The sequence below is a fragment of the Microcaecilia unicolor genome, unplaced genomic scaffold (genome assembly GCF_901765095.1).
Source record: "Microcaecilia unicolor unplaced genomic scaffold, aMicUni1.1, whole genome shotgun sequence".
Classification (NCBI taxonomy): Eukaryota; Metazoa; Chordata; class Amphibia; order Gymnophiona; family Siphonopidae; genus Microcaecilia; species Microcaecilia unicolor.
In genome coordinates this window covers 8389-25129 of record NW_021963087.1, presented here as the reverse complement: position 1 = coordinate 25129, position 16741 = coordinate 8389, and the positions used below count along the sequence as shown (strand labels likewise).

Here is a 16741-nt window from a genome sequence, read left to right as displayed (position 1 = left end):
CAATGTCTGCCCTCTCTCCCTGCGTCTTCCATCCACATCTGCCCTCTCCCCCATCCATCCATTCAATGTCTACCCTTTCTATCCCTTCCATCCACTGTCTGCCCTTTCAATCCACCATTTGCTCTTTCATCCATCCAGGGTCTGCTCTCCCTCTCGCTCCCCCTTCCAGCCAGGATCTGGCCCTTTTCTTCAGCCCCCAGTTCCAGCCCCACTATCCCACCAGTCCCCAGTTTCAGCCCCAGCCCTTTTCTCTCACCAGTCCCAAGCGTCAGCCCCCAGCCACTTCTCCCTTTCCCTTTTTCAGCCCCATCCCTTTTCTCTCACCAGTCCTGAGCTTCAGCCCCCAGCCACTTCTCCCTGTCTCCTTTTCAGCCCCCAGTCCCAGTACTAGCCCCCTCATCCCACCTACCCTGCTTTTCAGCCCCCAAGTTCCAGCCCCCTTCATCCACATGCCTTGCATTAGGGCCTCCCTTTTCAGCCCCCTTCTCCATCTGAGAACCCCCCCTCACGGACCCAACCCACCTACCAGCTCTGTTGACAGATGACAGCCCTCTTCTCCTGCCACCACCCTGCCTTTAAAAAAAATTTGTGAAGCGGCATCGCAGGCAGCGCCTCGCGTCTACCCTGCTTGTAAAAGAAGCAAATCTCATCGTCATCGGGCCTTCCCTCACTGTGTCCTGCCCTCCTCTGAGGTAACTTCCTATTTCAGTGAGGGCGGGACACAGTGAGGGAAGGCCCGATGACGACAAGGAGATTTGCTTCTTTTACAAGCAGGGTAGACACAAGGTGCTGCCTGCAACACCGCTTCACAATTTTTTTTTTTTTTTTTTTAAAGGAAAGGTGGTGGCAGAAGAGGTCTCTCGACGGAGCTGGTAGGCAGGTGGGGATTGCAGCGCCAGTGACCCTTTGGGTAGGGGGGAGCGGAGCTCCCCCCCCCCCCCCCCCCCACACACACACACACACACACCTGCCGACACCCAGGGTGGACTGCACCCACTGCCCCGCCCTTGCTATGCCACTGTGATACCTAGATCCCTTTCCTGGTCGTGACTCCTAATGTGGAACCTTGCATTATGTAGCTATACTTCAGGTTTCTCTCCCACATGCATCACTTTGCAGTTGCTCACATTAAACGTCATATGCCATTTGGATGCCACCATCTCTGTCTTGTAAAGTCCTCTTGTAATTTTTCACAATCCTCTTGCGATTTAACAACTTTGAGTAACTTTGTGTTGTCAGTAAATTTAATTACCTTACTAGTAACTCCCAGCGCTAGATCATTTATAAATATGTTAAAAAGCAGCAGTCCCAGCACAGAACCCTGGGGAACCCCACTACCCTTCTCCACTGAGAATACTGACCATTTAACCCTATCTTTTAACCAGTTTTTAATCCACAATAGAAAACTACATCCTATCCCCATGACTCTCCAGTTTCCGTTGGAGTCTTTCATGAGGTACTTTGTCAAATACCTTTTGAAAATACAGATGCACAATATCAACAGGTTCACCTTTATCCACGTTTGTTTACCCCTTGAAAGAAATGTAATAGATTGGTGTGGCAAGATTTCCCTTCACGAAATCCATGTTGGCTTTGTCTCATTAATCCATGCTTTTTAATATGCTCTATAATTTTGTTCTTTATAATGGTCTCTGTACCTTTTTCTAATTCCGCTGTATCTTTTTTTTTTTTTTGAGATGCGGTGACCAGAATTGCACACAATATTCAAACTGCAGTCGCATCATGGCTTTATAACATTCTTCATTTTTGTTCTCCATTCCCTTTCCTAATTATTCCTAATGCCATCGCTGCACACTGAGCAGAGGGTTTCAGCATATCATCAACAATGACACTTTTCCTGGTCGTTGTCTCCTAATGTGAAAACTTGCATCAAGTAGCTATAGTTTGGGTTCCTTTCTTTCACATGCCTTCCTTACGTAGAACTGTTACTCTGAACCCCATAATTTTGTTTTTAATTAAGCAGAATACCAGTGGGTGAGTTTGTAATTGTTCTATGTTATAATCAGCTTATGTTTATTTCCAACTGAAACGTATGAATCTTAGTACATTGCAGATGACAAAAAGGAGGCAAAAGTGTCAGGTTACTATCAGCAACTAGCATTGTATAATAATTAAAGGTAACTGCATTTAAGGGGGGGGGGGGGGGGGGTTAACTTGTAAAGTACACAAAACATTTGTTACTTTGAGTACTAAGTTCACCCATGTTTACTACTTTTGCTTAGTCACATCTGATACTTATGCTTACCATTACAAGTAAAAACAAAAGTGAGAAATAAATGACTTCTCAAACTAAACAAAGCAGCAAATACTGGAACAGAATTTTACTACTCCACATCTTGTCACACAAACAGGGAATCATGTTAACTTAAATTTTGCTGTTCAGGGAATTCAGCCTCTGGCAACAGTGAAATTTGTTATGCTTTGGACCTGGTTACTGCTCTCCAACCAAACAGCATGGAGAGGAGTTAGGAATGAAATTTATTAAGATTTCATGGGAAAACAGGATACTTAGGCTAAGATAAGATTTTAAAATGGAAGCCATATTACTCTGAGATAAATACACAGTGATTAGGCTGAGTTGGATCCCTGTTAATTCACCTTTGGCTGTTCAGTCCTATTTGAGTTGGACCCTCTGAAGGCTCACCTGTTTGGGAAAAACTGGAGCCAAGTGTGCATTCATGGAAGTAATGTTTGCATTTGCTCAGGCAGTACTTACAGAAGGATATTCAGCTAAGAGTGCCCCAAGGTAAGCTAATGAGTGATGCATTGGACCAATGGAAGGTTCTGAAAAGAGGGATGTAAAGTGAACCCCAATGGTAAACCGACGAGATGCCTGGATAAACTTTCTTCCCTGGACTGTCTGTCAACTGACACTTTATCGGTTGCCTTAGGACACACATAACGGGTGGAGCTTCCCACTGGGGTCAATTTATCTAAGTTTATTATAAAATGATGAGAACTGGAAAGGTTTTTTTTTCAGGGGGGGATTGCAGAAAACCTGCATGATGAGGGGAGAAAGTCTCACTGACTGACATCCTTTCACCCAGAGAAGCCTTTGTCCGGTGCTACTGTCCTGAACTTCGTTATCTGAGAGTAATAGGCTTGGTGAGCGTATGGATTAGCTATGTAAACAGTCGGTATGATGGAGAAATTGATGTTCTTTTTAGTTGTGCTAGGCTTGACTCTGCCAATGATTAACTTGTTTTGTGAGCTTAGCTAAAAGAACTTATGACTACTACTGATGCAGCTATGTTTCCTGTTGTACTACAAAATTAAGCCTGTATCAGTAATTTTACATTGTTGATTCTTTCCAGTGATGCTTGAATAAAAGTTCTTAATTTTCACAGAGGAAAGTTTCTTCCTGTTAATATTGCCTCTGGGTAAAAAGCATAGCTTTGGGAAGGGGTTGTGTTTAAAGGGAAAATTAGGTTCTTACCTTGGTAATTTTCTTTCCTTTAGTCATAGCAGATGAATCCATTACGAGTTGGTTGTGTCCATCAACCAGCAGGGGGAGATAGAGAGCACTGAAAAACCATAGTGCCTCATGGCCAGCTAGCTCCATCTGCCTCTTCCTCTTCATTTGAAGCTTCCAAAGCAGCGTGACACCGCCACATAAAACAACATGAACTTTCCTTACAGCGAATGAACGCCCCAGAACAGGAGCAACAAGTCAAAGGAGGGACGAACTCAACCTCCTGTAACAGAACAGAAATACTGAAGACTTTTCCAACTTCTCCCAATGAGGGAACATATCTACAAGAAAAACTGAACATAAAAGTAACATGAATCACATAATGAACCACTCATGGATTCATCTGCTATGACTAACGGAAAGAAAATTACCAAGGTAAGAACCTAATTTTCCCTTCCTTGTCATCAAGCAGATGAATCCATTGAGTGGGATGTATCAGAGCCACACCACGCGCCAGCACTTGTGCTCCAAAATGCGCGTCTCTCCTGGCCACCACATCCAGCCTCTAATGGGCAAATGAGAGCTTAGAAGCCCCTGTCACTGCACTACAAATCTCTTGAAGAGAGAGTGCTCCAGTTTCAGCCGAAGAAGAGGAAATTGCTCTTGTGGAATGTGCCTTAAAGGCTTCAGGCGGCAGCCGGTCAGACAGCAGATATGCTGAAAAGATAGCTTCTTTGAGCCAACGGGCTATAGTGGCCTTAGACGCTGGAGACCCTCTGTGTGGACCTGACAAAAGAACAAAAAGGTGGTCAGAGGTCCTGAAGGCATTTGACATGCGCAGATATTGCAACAAAGCCATTCGCACATCCAGAAGGTGCAACTGCCCATAGGCTTCTGGAAACTCCTCTTTAGAAAAGGAGGGCAGGAAAATAGGCTGATTTAGGTGAAACGCTGAAACCACCTTAGGCATGAAGGAAGGCACTGTACATACCATTACTCCAGACTCTGAGAATTGCAGAAAAAGACCTGCATGATCCATCCAATCTGCCCAACAAGATAAACTCATATGTGCTACTTTCTGTGTATACCTTACCTTGATTTGTACCTGTCCTTTTCAGGGCACAGACTGTGTAAGTCTGCCCAGCACTATCCCCGCCTCCCGCCACCGGCTCTGCCACCCAATCTCGGCTAAGCTCCGTAGGATCCATTCCTTCTGAATAGGATTCCTTTATGTTTATACCACGCGTGCTTGAATTCTGTTACCGTTTTCATTTCCACCCCCTCCCGCTGGACGGCATTCCAAGCATCCACTACTCTCTCCGTGAAAAAATACTTCCTGACATTTTTCTTGAGTCTGCCCCCCTTCAATCTCATTTCATGTCCTCTCGTTCTACCTCCTTCACATCTCCGGAAAAGGTTCGTTTGCGGATTAATACTTTTCAAATATTTGAGCGTCTGTATCATAACACCCCTGTTTCTCCTTTCTTCCAGAGTATACATGTTCAGGTCATCAAGTCTCTCCTCATACGTCTTGTAACGCAAATCCCTTACCATTCTTGTAGCTTTTCTTTGCACCGCTTCAATTCTTTTTACATCTTTCGCAAGGTACGGCCTCCAAAACTGAACACAATACTCTAGGGTCTCAACAGGACAGTGCCTGGAACTCAAATACCCGTCTCGCCGATGTCACGGCCACCAAAAAGACCGTCTTTAAGGTCACATCCTTCTCCGAAGCTCGCCTAAGCGGCTCGAAGGGCCTTCAAAACTAACCCCAGGTCCCAGGCCGGACACACAGCCTGCACGGGAGGACGGAGCCGAAGCACCCCTCTGAGAAACCGTGTCACATCCGGGCAAGCAGCCAGAGAGGCCAGCGACCTTCCCTCGAAAACATACTAAGGCTGCCACTTCAACACGCAGGGAATTATAGGCCAAGCCTTTTAAAAGTCAAGTATCGGCGAGACAGTAGCCCGCATGGGTGAAATCACTTTAGAAGCACACCACGCCTCAAATTGGCACCAAATACTGGCATAAGCCATGGAAGTGGAACGCTTGCGGGCCTGAAGGAGAGTGGAAATGACTTTACTGGAATAACCCTTGTCTCTCAATAGCTATGCCGTACGACCAAAGTGGCAGGCGTCCTCAATGGTCACCAGTCCCTGTGACAACTGATTCGGTACCAGAGGTAACGGCTGGGGAGCATCCACCAGCATCTGCCGGAGGTCTGCATACCACAGCCTCCTGGGCCAATCCAGGGCATTGAGAACCACCTCTCCTTGATGTAACCGAATCTGCAAGAGAACTCGCCCTATATCAAGGGCCACGGAGGGAACACATACAGGAGGCCCTGAGGCCAGGGTTGAGCCAAAGCATCCAACCCTGCTGAGCGAGGATCTCTCTGTCTGCTGTAAAAGCACGGGACTTTGGCATTTGCGCTGGAGCCCATAAGATCTGCTACGGGCGTCCTCCATTTGGAACAGATCTGCAGGAATACTTCGTCTGCAAGTTCCCACTCCGCTGGGTCGATTTGATTCCTACTCAGATAATCGGCTTGCAAGTTGCTCTGACCTGCAGTATGAGCTGCTGACAGAAACTGCAGATGTAGCTCGGCCCAGTGGCAAATCTGCACGGCTAGTGCAATGCACTGAGTGCCTCCTTGTCGATTTATATAGGCCACTGCTGCCGTGTTGTCCGATAGAACTCTAACAGCCAATCCTTCCAGGGTCAATTGGAAGGCCAGAAGCGCCTGAAAGATTGCTTTCAACTCCAAGCGATTGATGGACCACTCCAACTCCTCGGGTGTCCAGAGACCCTGGGCATGCCTTCCCCGGCAATGTGCACCCCAGCCCTTCAGACTGGCATCTGTCACTACCAGGCACCAATCGGGGAGCGCTAGCAGCATTCCTTGCCACAGCATGCTGACAGCCACCACTCCATACTGAGCCGGGCTGCAGGGAGCCAACTGAGTCTGCATTGGTAATCCTGAGATATGGGAGACCATCATTGAAGCAGGGAACACTGCAGAGGTCTCAGGTGCACTCTCACCCATGGCACCACTTCCAAGGTGGCCATCATCAACCCTAACAGCTGGACTATGTCCCAAGCTCACGGGCGAGGCATCCTCAGGAGCAGACGGACCTGGTTCTGAAGCTTGCACCACCTTTGCTCGGGTAGAAAGACAAATCCCGAGGCTGTGTCGAACCGGACCCCCAAATATTCTAGAGATTGAGAGGGGTTCAGGTGACTTTTAGCTATATTGACGACCCAGCCCAGAGATTGCAGTACTGAGACCACTCTGGCTGTCACATGATGACTCTCTTCTACAGAGTCCGCTCTGATGAGCCAGTCGTCTAGGTACGGGTGAACCCGAATACCCTCTCGCCTGAGAAAGGCAGCTACTACCACCATTACCTTGGAAAAGGTTCGGGGAGCTGTGGCGAGGCCAAAAGGCAAGGCCCAAAACTGGAAATGTTTTCCCATCACCGCAAATTGCAGAAACGTCTGGTGCGGGGGCCAAATTGGTATGTGCAAGTAAGCTTCTTTTAGGTTCAGAGACGTGAGGAACTCTCCTGGCTGTACCGCCGCAATGACAGAGCGCAGGGCTTCCATGTGACAATGCCGCACTCAGAAACTTGTTGACTTCTTCTAAGTCTAGGATAGGCTGAAAAGACCCTCTTCGCTGCACTACCAAGTAAATAGAGTAACGGCCAGAGCCGACTTCAGCGGGAGGCACTGGGGACACCGCCCCTATGTGAATCAAGCCTTGTAAGGTCTCCTCTACCGTCGCCCTTTTGGCGGCAGAACCGCATCAGGACTCCACAAACACGTATCTTACCGGGGCGTTGAATTCTACTCTGTATCCATCTCTGATGAGGTCCAAGACCCACTGATTTGAGGAAATCTTGGCTCACTCCTCGAGAGAGGGAAAGTCGTCTTCCTATTACAGGGACCGAGGAGGGGGCCGGCGCACCATCGCGAGGGTCGCCCTTGAACTCCAGGTCTTGAGCCAGCTGCTGCGGACCACTTGTCCGAGCGAAAGGAGTTCCTCTGCTGAAAATGGGCACGTGACATAAACCCAGCACACCCCGGGCAGTACCTTCTAGCTTCATGGAAGCGAGGTCTGGAAGAGGAGGGAACCGCCTGACCCTTGGAGGAAGGCCGCGGCCTATCCTCGGGTAAGCGCTGGGGTTTAGCATCCCCCAGGCCTTTAACAATGTTCTCTAGATCCTCACCAAACAGGAGAAGGCCTTGAAAGGGCAACTTCACCAACCTTTGCTTAGAGGCCGTGGCAGCCGCCCAATGCCGTAGCCACAACAGGCAGCGAGCTGCCACCGCCACAGCCATCTGTTTAGCTGAAGCTCTGACCAGATCATAGAGGGCGTCAGCCAAAAATGACAAGGCCGACTCCATTCGCGGTGCCACCTCCGTAAGGGGCTCCGCTCCATCTCCGGGCTGTGCCACTGCCTGTTGCAACCAAGCGAGGCAGGCTCGGGCAGCGAAGCAGCTGCATGCAGACGCCCGTAAGGATAGGCCTGAACTCTCAAAGGACTGCTTTCAGGGCAACTCCTCCTTCCACTGGGAGGGTAGTTCTCTTTGTCACAGCCGTGACTAGGGCATACACCTTGGGCACAGCCAGGCGCGCCAAATGCTCCTCACTTAGAAGGTATAAGTGCCCCATAGCCCTGGCAACTTTCAAAGGCCCCTCGGGGTCAGCCCATTGAGCTGAAATAAGCTCTTGGATGGAGTCATGCAAAGGAAAAGCTCGAGCAGGCTTCTTAGTACTTGCCATCCTCGGATTAGCCGAGACTTCAGCACTTGCAGGATCTTCAATAGAGAGGGCCTGCAATGCATTAGAAATAAGCGCTGGCAGCTCATCGCGATGGAAAATCCTCACCGCGGAAGGATCATCTGGATCCAATGGCAATCCTGCACCTTCCTCTGGCTCTCCAGACCACGAGGGCCTGCCAGACCCTTCAGATTCCTCACATCCCGACCACGGGAAAAGGGGGTGCGCCACTCTCTGAAGGGGAATCCACCTTTCTGCGCTTGTCCTGCGGCCATCTGTCAGGGGAAAACGCACCTGACGGCCAGGCTCTACTGGAGGGGGTACAGTCAACCGGGCCGATCGAGACCCCTGCGGAAGAGCTCTTTTGTTCAACACAAGAGTCCTGTGGTTAAAGACTTTCAGTGGACGTAACTTACAGTGGAATTAACATTGTGTGAAGTTTCTTCTTTATATTGGCACAAGGCATCATGCGGATATTTTGAGAACATTTCTGCTGGGGGCTGGGACAATTTGTGAATATATATATAAATTAATTGTCTGCATAGGCTGATGACTGGATGGTGAAGTGAAAAGCATCAATGAGTTCCGTAGGCACCACACCAGATGTGTATTGGATATGGTGATTGTTAAACTATATGTATCATTCAAATACTAGGAGTACGGGTATAATATAGTATTACATTTTAACTGCCAGGCCCGCGACAATTCTTCTAAGGGTCGGAGATCCCTTCTCATACTTTCTACTCCTCTAGGGTATCCACTGTATTGGCTATTTTCGTGTCATCCGTAAAAAGGCAAACCTTTCCTTTCAACCCGTCAGCAATATCTCAAATATATTAAACAACACCAGTATCAACCCCTGAGGAACTCCAATGCACACCTTCCTTTCCTCCGAGCGGATTCCATTTACCAGCACACTCTGCCACCTGTCAACCAGTTTTCAATCCAGTTCACCACTTTCAGTCCCAAGTTCAACCCTTTCAGCTTATTCACCAGTCTTCTGTGGGGGACCGTTATCAAAGGCTTTGCTGAAATCCAAGTAGATTACATCTAGCATATGTCCTTTATCCAGTTCTTTGGTCACCCAAAGAAGTCAATAAGATTCATTTAGCAGAATTTTCCTTTGGTAAAGCCATGTTGCCTCAGGTCCTGTAACCCATTGGCTTCTAGAAAATTAACTACCCTATCTTTCAGCAGTGACTTCATTATTTTTCCTACCACTGACGTGAGACTTACCGGTCTGTAATTTCCCACTTCTTCCCTGTCTCCACTTTTGTGGGAAGGGACCACATCCGCTCTTCTCCAATCGCACGGTCTCTCTCCTGTCTCTAAAGATCTATTAAATGAATCTTTTAAGAGGTCCCGTCAGGACCTCACTGAGCTCCCTCAGTATCCTGGGATGTATCCCATCCGGCCCCATAACTTTGTCCACCTTCAGACTCTCAAGCTGTTTATAAACTCTTTCTTCCGTAAACAGTGCACTATCCACTCCATTCCCAGATGTTCCCTCAGCAGCCAACCGCGGTCAGTCTCCAGGATTTTCCTCCGTGAACACTGAAAATTGTTTAGCATGTTCGCTTTTGATGCCCCTGGTTGAACATTGGGAACAGTACAATCACGTAGAACAGGACTTAAAATATGTAGTACTATTACAGGTAATTCTACCATATGGGGGGGGGGGGGGGGGAGTTTCATTGGTCTTATTGAAGGAGCAACGGTTTATTTTTGAATGGAACACAGTGACCCCCCTATGGGCTGAACAAAGAAATCGAATGGACAAGAATGCTTGTCTGAGAATCTCGAGTGGAAGGAGGTTCCACCGCAGGTTAGCCAAAAAAAGGTTTATATAAGAACAAATGAGACTGAAAAGTTTTAGTTTGGGTATCAATGAAATACATAATAAGATTAGTGCTCATGGTATTAAATATTGTAAAAAAATTTCAAATCTCATTAATGTGTTATTTTTTAGGTTAAATGTCCTCCTGAAGACACTATCTATAGCGAAACATGGTCCATGTTGAGGACAGAGAACTTTGTTATTTAAATACGAAGACAATAGTCATGTTGGTTGAGGGGAGGTGTCACAATGAAAATAGCGTCGCAAAGGACAAGGACTGACTGAACTCGGTACTCCAAGGACATTAGGAGAAATATCATTGAGAAGTTCCATCGGAAATCAGCCATCCAGAGGAAGTGGTAACAGCAGTTTGTGTATTTAGGTTTAAAAGAGGTTTGGACAGGTTCCTGGAAGAAAAGTCCATAGTTTGCTATTGAGACAGACATGGGGAAGCAACTGTTTGCCCCAGGATTGGTTGACTAGAATGTTGCTACTAATTGGGTTTCTGCCAGGTACTTGTGACCTGGCTTGGTCACTGTTTGGAAAATAGGATACTGGGCTAGATAGACCATTGGCCTGACCCAGTATGGCTACGCTTATGTTAGCCTTTTTTTTTTAACTAGTAAAAAGTCCTCAAAACAAAAACTAGGAAAAAACTAATTCAAGAGAATAAGGACAACCCACAAATTACACTGGGACTGCACAGGCTTATCACCTCTACCAGCTGATGGAGACTGAGAACAGAGAGGCTCTTAGGAGACTGTACAGATCACTTATAGGCTTACTTAGGACTTCATACTTCTTAGTCTCCATCTGCTGGTAGGAGCACATAACCCATCTGTGCTAGTATGGACAGACTTTTAGATTGTGAACCCCATTAGGGGACACAGAGAAAGCACTTACATAATATACATAAAATCAGTACACCTCAGAAAACTGGTATATCAAATGCCTGTGCAGGTATTTGTGCCATCTGATGGGCACAATACTTAACAGTGGCAGACAGCACCAGCTTGATAAGGGGAGTAACATTAACAGAGTTTCCTACCCAATCTCCATCCACTGGGGCAAGGAAGTTTACGTAAGTCTTCACTTATCTGTGCTAGACCTGGTAGGTTATCAAGACTGTAGTTTCTTAATTGCTTTTTGAAAAAGATAGTTTCCCCATTGAAAGTGTAGAACATAGTGTATATCATTAAAGTGGGGCATCTTAATACATTTTGAATTCTGTAAAACAAAAACATAAGTGCATAAATGATTATACAACACACTGAATGATCAAATTGAACGCTTGCATAGACAGGTGAGGTTTATTGAAACTTTGCTAGGTATTAATACCCCACATTTGTTCAAGTTCTTGCAACAATGCTCTGGCCCGGTGGATGAAGATGTGGATTCCAAAAGTACAATATTGCTGAACAGCTGCACAAAAGTGTTGCTGAAAGCTTGAAAAGAGAAAGAACAGTGTATGTACTGTGCAGGGCAGGTTATGATCATTAGTTTTTTTAACAGGCTAGCAGTAGCTTGAATAAGACTGATCTAGACTGAAGTGGATTGTTCTTAGGCTCTCTGCCATAGCTGGTGTAAGGTTCAACTGTTTGAAGGGGCAGGGTATCTCAACTCATATTGTGCTGATTTAGTCATGACACGGTGGGTATATAGTTGTATGTTAAAGGTGTGGAGGCCACTTTTATAGACTTTGTGTTAATGTTCAAATTAAAAAAATAATTTGTTCTACTATCCCCTACTCATTCTGCCCAAACACCAACATCCTTTCCGCTCTTCACTGCTGTTAGGAAAGCTGTTGAAAATCCAGTATGGTTGTCAGTAATGCATAAGCATTAACAACCTTAACACAAGGCAAGCAGATACTAAATAATGAATAATTTTATTGTCATTTTACACTTTATAGCTGGAACTCTGGGAACTCAAACACAACATCTTTGCCTGTGAGCTTCTTATAGACCCCAGAAAATGTTTCAACCTAAAAAAAAAAAAAAAAGTCAGGAATGCAAACTTTACAAACTTGATATGCTGAGGTGAAGAAGAGACAAACAATGGCATAATCTAGGGTTACATGCCAACAAACAAGCAGTGGTCCATGGCAATTCTAACAATATTAAATCAAAACTAAATGCATCAATAATTACAAATAAACTGCACTCTCATAACTGTGTCCTGCATGGTTTGTCTCCTCAGTAACTGTCCAGGGACTCTGAGAAGTTGTAGGAATATACAGGACACTGCCCTCACCAGCCTATAAGCCAGGGACAGACATGCTCTCCAACGTTGTGGGAAGGGACTATACATCACTGCACCCAAAGATGCTACGCTCCCATGTGCCACCTGGACAGTGCCATGTGAGAGCAACCTCACTGGATGTCCACGTTGGATTGCAGACAAGGGATACATATTCAGAAAAGAAGTTTCAGCTAGAAAAAGATTTTACATGTCAAACGGAAAAAAAAAATCCCAAACTCAGGCTGATATTAAGCTAAATGACATTCCATTTAAGACATACATTTGTTATGTCCTGGTCAATGATTTTATTCATTTTGTGTTAGACCAACAAGATCTCACATTATTCAAAAAAAATACCACCCCATTAACTACATAGCTTAGTATGAGTTATATTAACAACTTAAGTATACACATACCAAAATTTTAGATTAATTTTACCTTGTGTTCAACATTGTTTTGCTGTGCTTTGTCCAGGTGGACTTTTATGAGTCTGCTGCCGTCCAATTTCACTCTAATTCTCTTGCCCACAATTTCACTTGGGAAGACCAAGTCTTCCAGAATGGCATCGTGCACTGCAGTCAGTGTGCGGCTGAAAAATAACCACCACACAGGTTAACAAAGCCGGACTGCACACAGTAGTAACCTTCTAGTTTCTAAATGCTTGTTTTTTCCTAGAACCTTTTCTTCTAGGTTGCTAGTTAACTTATTGGAAGAAATCTACCATTTATTTACAGATTTGATATATTGTAAAGGGCCAAAATGGCATCCAAGCGGTTTACAATAAAAGCAAATTACAACTGCCATAGCAAAGAGAAAAGAAAAAAAAACATACAGAACTATCAATAAGAACCATAAGCCGTTGTAAAGTGATGGGTCTTTAAAGCTGCTTTAAACTCTATAGGAAGATTTGGGGCAGATGGAAGCAGAACTGCTGACAAATAATGAACATAAGCATTGCCATACTGGGGAAGACCAAAGGTCCATCAATGGCCAATCCAGATCACAAGTACCTGGCAAGATCCCAACACAGTAAAACAAATAGATGTTATGCTGCTTATCCTAGAAATATGCAGTGGATTTTCCCAAGTCCATCTTAATAATTGTTTATGGACTTTTTGTTTTAAAGGAAATTATCAAAACCTTTTTAAAACCCTAAGCCAAGCTATTTTTACCACATTCTCTGGTAATGAATTCCAGAGTTTAATTACACAATGAGTGAAGAAATATTTTCTCTGATTTGTTTTAAATCTACTACTTAGTAGCTTCATTGCATGCTCCCTAGTCCTTATATTTTTGGAAAGAGTAAATGAGCAATTCATGTCTGTCCGTTCCACTCCACTCAGTATTTTACAGACATCTATCGTATCTCTCCTCAGCCGTCTCGTCTCCAAGCTGAACAGCCCTAGCCGCTTTAGCCTTTCCTCATACAGAAGTTGTCCCATCCCCTTTATCATTTTTGTCACCCTTCTATATACCTTTTTAATTCCGATATATCTTTGAAATGTGATGACCAGAACTGCACACAGCATGTGAAGTGCAGTCGCACCATGGAGTGATATAAAGGAATTACAACATTCTTATTTTTGTTTTCCATTCCTTCCCTAATAATTCCTAGAATTCTATTTGCTTCCTTAACTCCCACTGCACACAGAGTAAAGGGTTTCAACATATCAACGAGGACACCTAGGTCCTTTTCCTGGGCAGCTACTCCTGATGTGGAACCCTGCAGCACAAAGCTATAGTTTGGGTCCCTCTTTCCCACATACATCACTTAGCACTTGCTCACATTAAATGTCATCAGCATATTTAATTCTCTCACTTGTTATTCCCATCTCTAGTTTTAAAAAGCAGTGGTCCCAGTACAACTGGGGAACCCCATGATCTATCCTTCTCTATCGAGATGCTTACCATTTAATCCTACTCTATTTTCTATCTTTTAACCAGTTTTTAATCCACTACAGGACATTACCTTCTATCCCATGCCTTTCTAATTTCTATGTATAACATAGTAGATGACGGCAGATAAATACCTGTATGGTCCATCCAGTCTGCCCAACAAGATAAAATGTATTACCTATGGTATGCGATACTTCATATATATATACCTTGTCTTCATCGGTCCTTGCCATTTTCAGGACATAAACGGTAAAAAAGTCTGCCCAGCACGGTCCTTGTTCTAAAATTTCTGAAGTTAATGTCAAAGCCCCTGAAAAGCTCCACTCCAGTCCATCCAAATCTATCCAGCCACAATCAGGGAACAGAGCATAGAAGTCTACCTAGCACTGGCCTTGTTCTCCAACAATCTATCCAGCCACAGACCACAGAAGATTCCCCAGTACTGACTTTGCTTCCCAATCTCCGCTAAGCTTCTTTGGATTCATTCCTTCTAAACAGGATTCCTTTATGTTTGTCCCATGCATTTTTGAATTTCATTACCGTTTTTCATCTCCACCACCTCCTGCAGGTGGGCATTCCAGGTATCTACCACCCACTCCGTGAAAAAAAATACTTCCTAACATTATTCCAGTCTGCCCCCTTTCAACCTCAATTCATGTCCTCTAGTTCTAGTGCCTTCCCTCTCTGGAAATTACTCTCTAAATACAGTCTGATAATTAATTTCAATGACTTCAGATAAAGTAAGACTAACAGATGAGGGTAGGTGGGGGGGGGGGGGGGGGAGAACTATACCCCCCTCACATATATATTTTCAAATTAAAAACAATATGCATGTATCCTGCATGGTTTGTCTCCTCAGTAACTGTCCAGAGACTCTGAGAAGTTGTAGGAATATACAGGACACTGCCCTCACCAGCTCAAGAGCTGGGGACAAACATGCTCTCCAACGTCGTGGAATGGGATTATACATCACTGCACCCAAAGTGCTATGCCCCCATGCGCCACCTGGACAGAGCCATGTGAGAGCAACCTCACTGGATGTCCACGTTGGATTGTAAAAGCAGTGTGTAGCTTAATCTGAACTGTACAATAAATTAAGCAAAAAAGGATTAAGAAGTAGGCAGCCACCCATAAAAGATGCAACTGAACAAAAGCAAGATCTCAGAATATTGTACAATCATTTGGGCCTTAAATTGTGTTTGAATTTTAGGAACCATTCTAAGAACTTTGGAGCCAGTCGGCGAAACCTCTCTTACAATGCACCCCCCAACCCCCCAGGTACCACAGCTCCTATAGGGCTAAGACACTTTTCCTACCCTGTGTCTACAGGTAAAGAAAGCTTAACAAATCAGGTCCTTAACATGGACACTGCAGTATCAGCACAAACCACTGGCCTCTCGCTACTTCCCATGTCGATGGCCCATGCCAGACCCAGTCTTTCCCCACCCTCTTATTTTCCTGGACTATCTTCACCCATGCTGATTTTAATTTAAACCCAAACCCAGGAAAATAGTTTAATTTAATTAGCTATTTCTGTTGGCAAACGAGATGCACCCCTCCCCTTTACTGTGAAACTGCTCCTGCAGCATCAAAGCAGGCGCTACAAACACAGAAGGCAGCTCCAACATTCATACGCCAGCCTGCTTGAAAGCTGCAGTCTCCTTCCATAAACTGGTAGGAGGACACAGCAGTTCACTGAAAATGACAGCAGGACCAGTGTCATCAGGTAGGGGTGATGGCTGTAACCAAGTGTTTTGCAGATGTCTGCTAGTTTAATAATAGTTACCAACAATGAAGTTGGAAATCCAATAAACTGGACTAGCTACTGGTCTTCTTTTGAAAACTCCAATTCATAACGTTTGTAAAATGTTTGTATCAACTACTTATTTAATACACTATTTAAAAATCCCTTAAAAATAAAACCATATAAGTTTATAAAAGCAATAATACCCCTGGACAAGGCACTCACTGCCAGCAAGAGCTCTAGCCACTGGGGATTATTACTTACATGACTCACCTCCTGGGACGCTTCTGCTTGTTTTTTGTACGACTTTTCCTTGTTGGTTTGGGCAGAATCCGCCTCTGTTGAGAGAAACAGAACATTTTACATCTATCGAATATAAATATTTATCAATTGTAGTTAAAATTAAATTACCAAGATGCTTTCACCTTTGAAATTTAAGGCTCTAATTGCTCCTCCCCCCATCTTTTAAATCAAAAGAAAGCAAGGCCAACTATCAGGGAGAGAAACATCATTGAGGGAGTAGAAACAGTAAACCCGACATACAACACAGAGGAGGTTATAGCTTTGATCTGCATTGATGCCAGAGCCTCTTGCTGTCAAGGGGTGCTCCATCTAGCTCTTTAAGTTTTAACCTAACCTGAAAGTAGATTACCCTTGAGGTTAGAGAGCAACATGCAAGAAGGACATGGGTTCAGAAACCTAATTACACATATATGGTAGTCTGCATTTTGCTGCATACCATAATACCATAAAAATTTGTCTGCAGGGAGGAAGTGACGTCACCGATGTAGCCGGTAGCCTGGTTGC

The 16741-nt window shown here is 44.9% G+C and overlaps 1 protein-coding gene and 2 non-coding genes across 3 annotated transcripts; all 3 read right to left on the bottom strand.

Annotated features, from left to right (window-relative positions):
• Window positions 1–11349: 11349 nt before the first annotated feature.
• On the bottom strand, window positions 11350–16296 carry LOC115458917 (40S ribosomal protein S7-like). The gene is made up of 3 exons (XM_030188771.1): window positions 16208–16296; window positions 12733–12883; window positions 11350–12037 (listed from the first exon to the last, which is right to left on the bottom strand). The coding sequence occupies exons 1-3, from the start codon at window positions 16291–16293 to the stop codon at window positions 11960–11962; spliced, it is 315 nt and encodes a 104-aa protein (XP_030044631.1). The 5' UTR covers window positions 16294–16296; the 3' UTR covers window positions 11350–11959.
• On the bottom strand, window positions 12223–12445 carry LOC115458919. Its single transcript, XR_003940170.1, has one exon. It is a non-coding gene; the product is annotated as a small nucleolar RNA SNORA73 family (small nucleolar RNA).
• LOC115458918 lies at window positions 15020–15241 on the bottom strand. Its single transcript, XR_003940169.1, has one exon. It is a non-coding gene; the product is annotated as a small nucleolar RNA SNORA73 family (small nucleolar RNA).
• Window positions 16297–16741: the final 445 nt, after the last annotated feature.

Coding starts and splice junctions, on each gene's coding strand:
- LOC115458917 (XM_030188771.1), bottom strand. CDS start 16,293: ATGTTCTGTTTCTCTCAACAGAGGCGGATTCTGCCCAAACCAACAAGG. Junction 12,884..16,207: donor AAGCAGAAGCGTCCCAGGAG/GTGAGTCATGTA, acceptor GTTATTTTTCAG/CCGCACACTGACTGCAGTGC. Junction 12,038..12,732: donor AAAACAATGTTGAACACAAG/GTAAAATTAATC, acceptor TTTTTTTTTTAG/GTTGAAACATTTTCTGGGGT.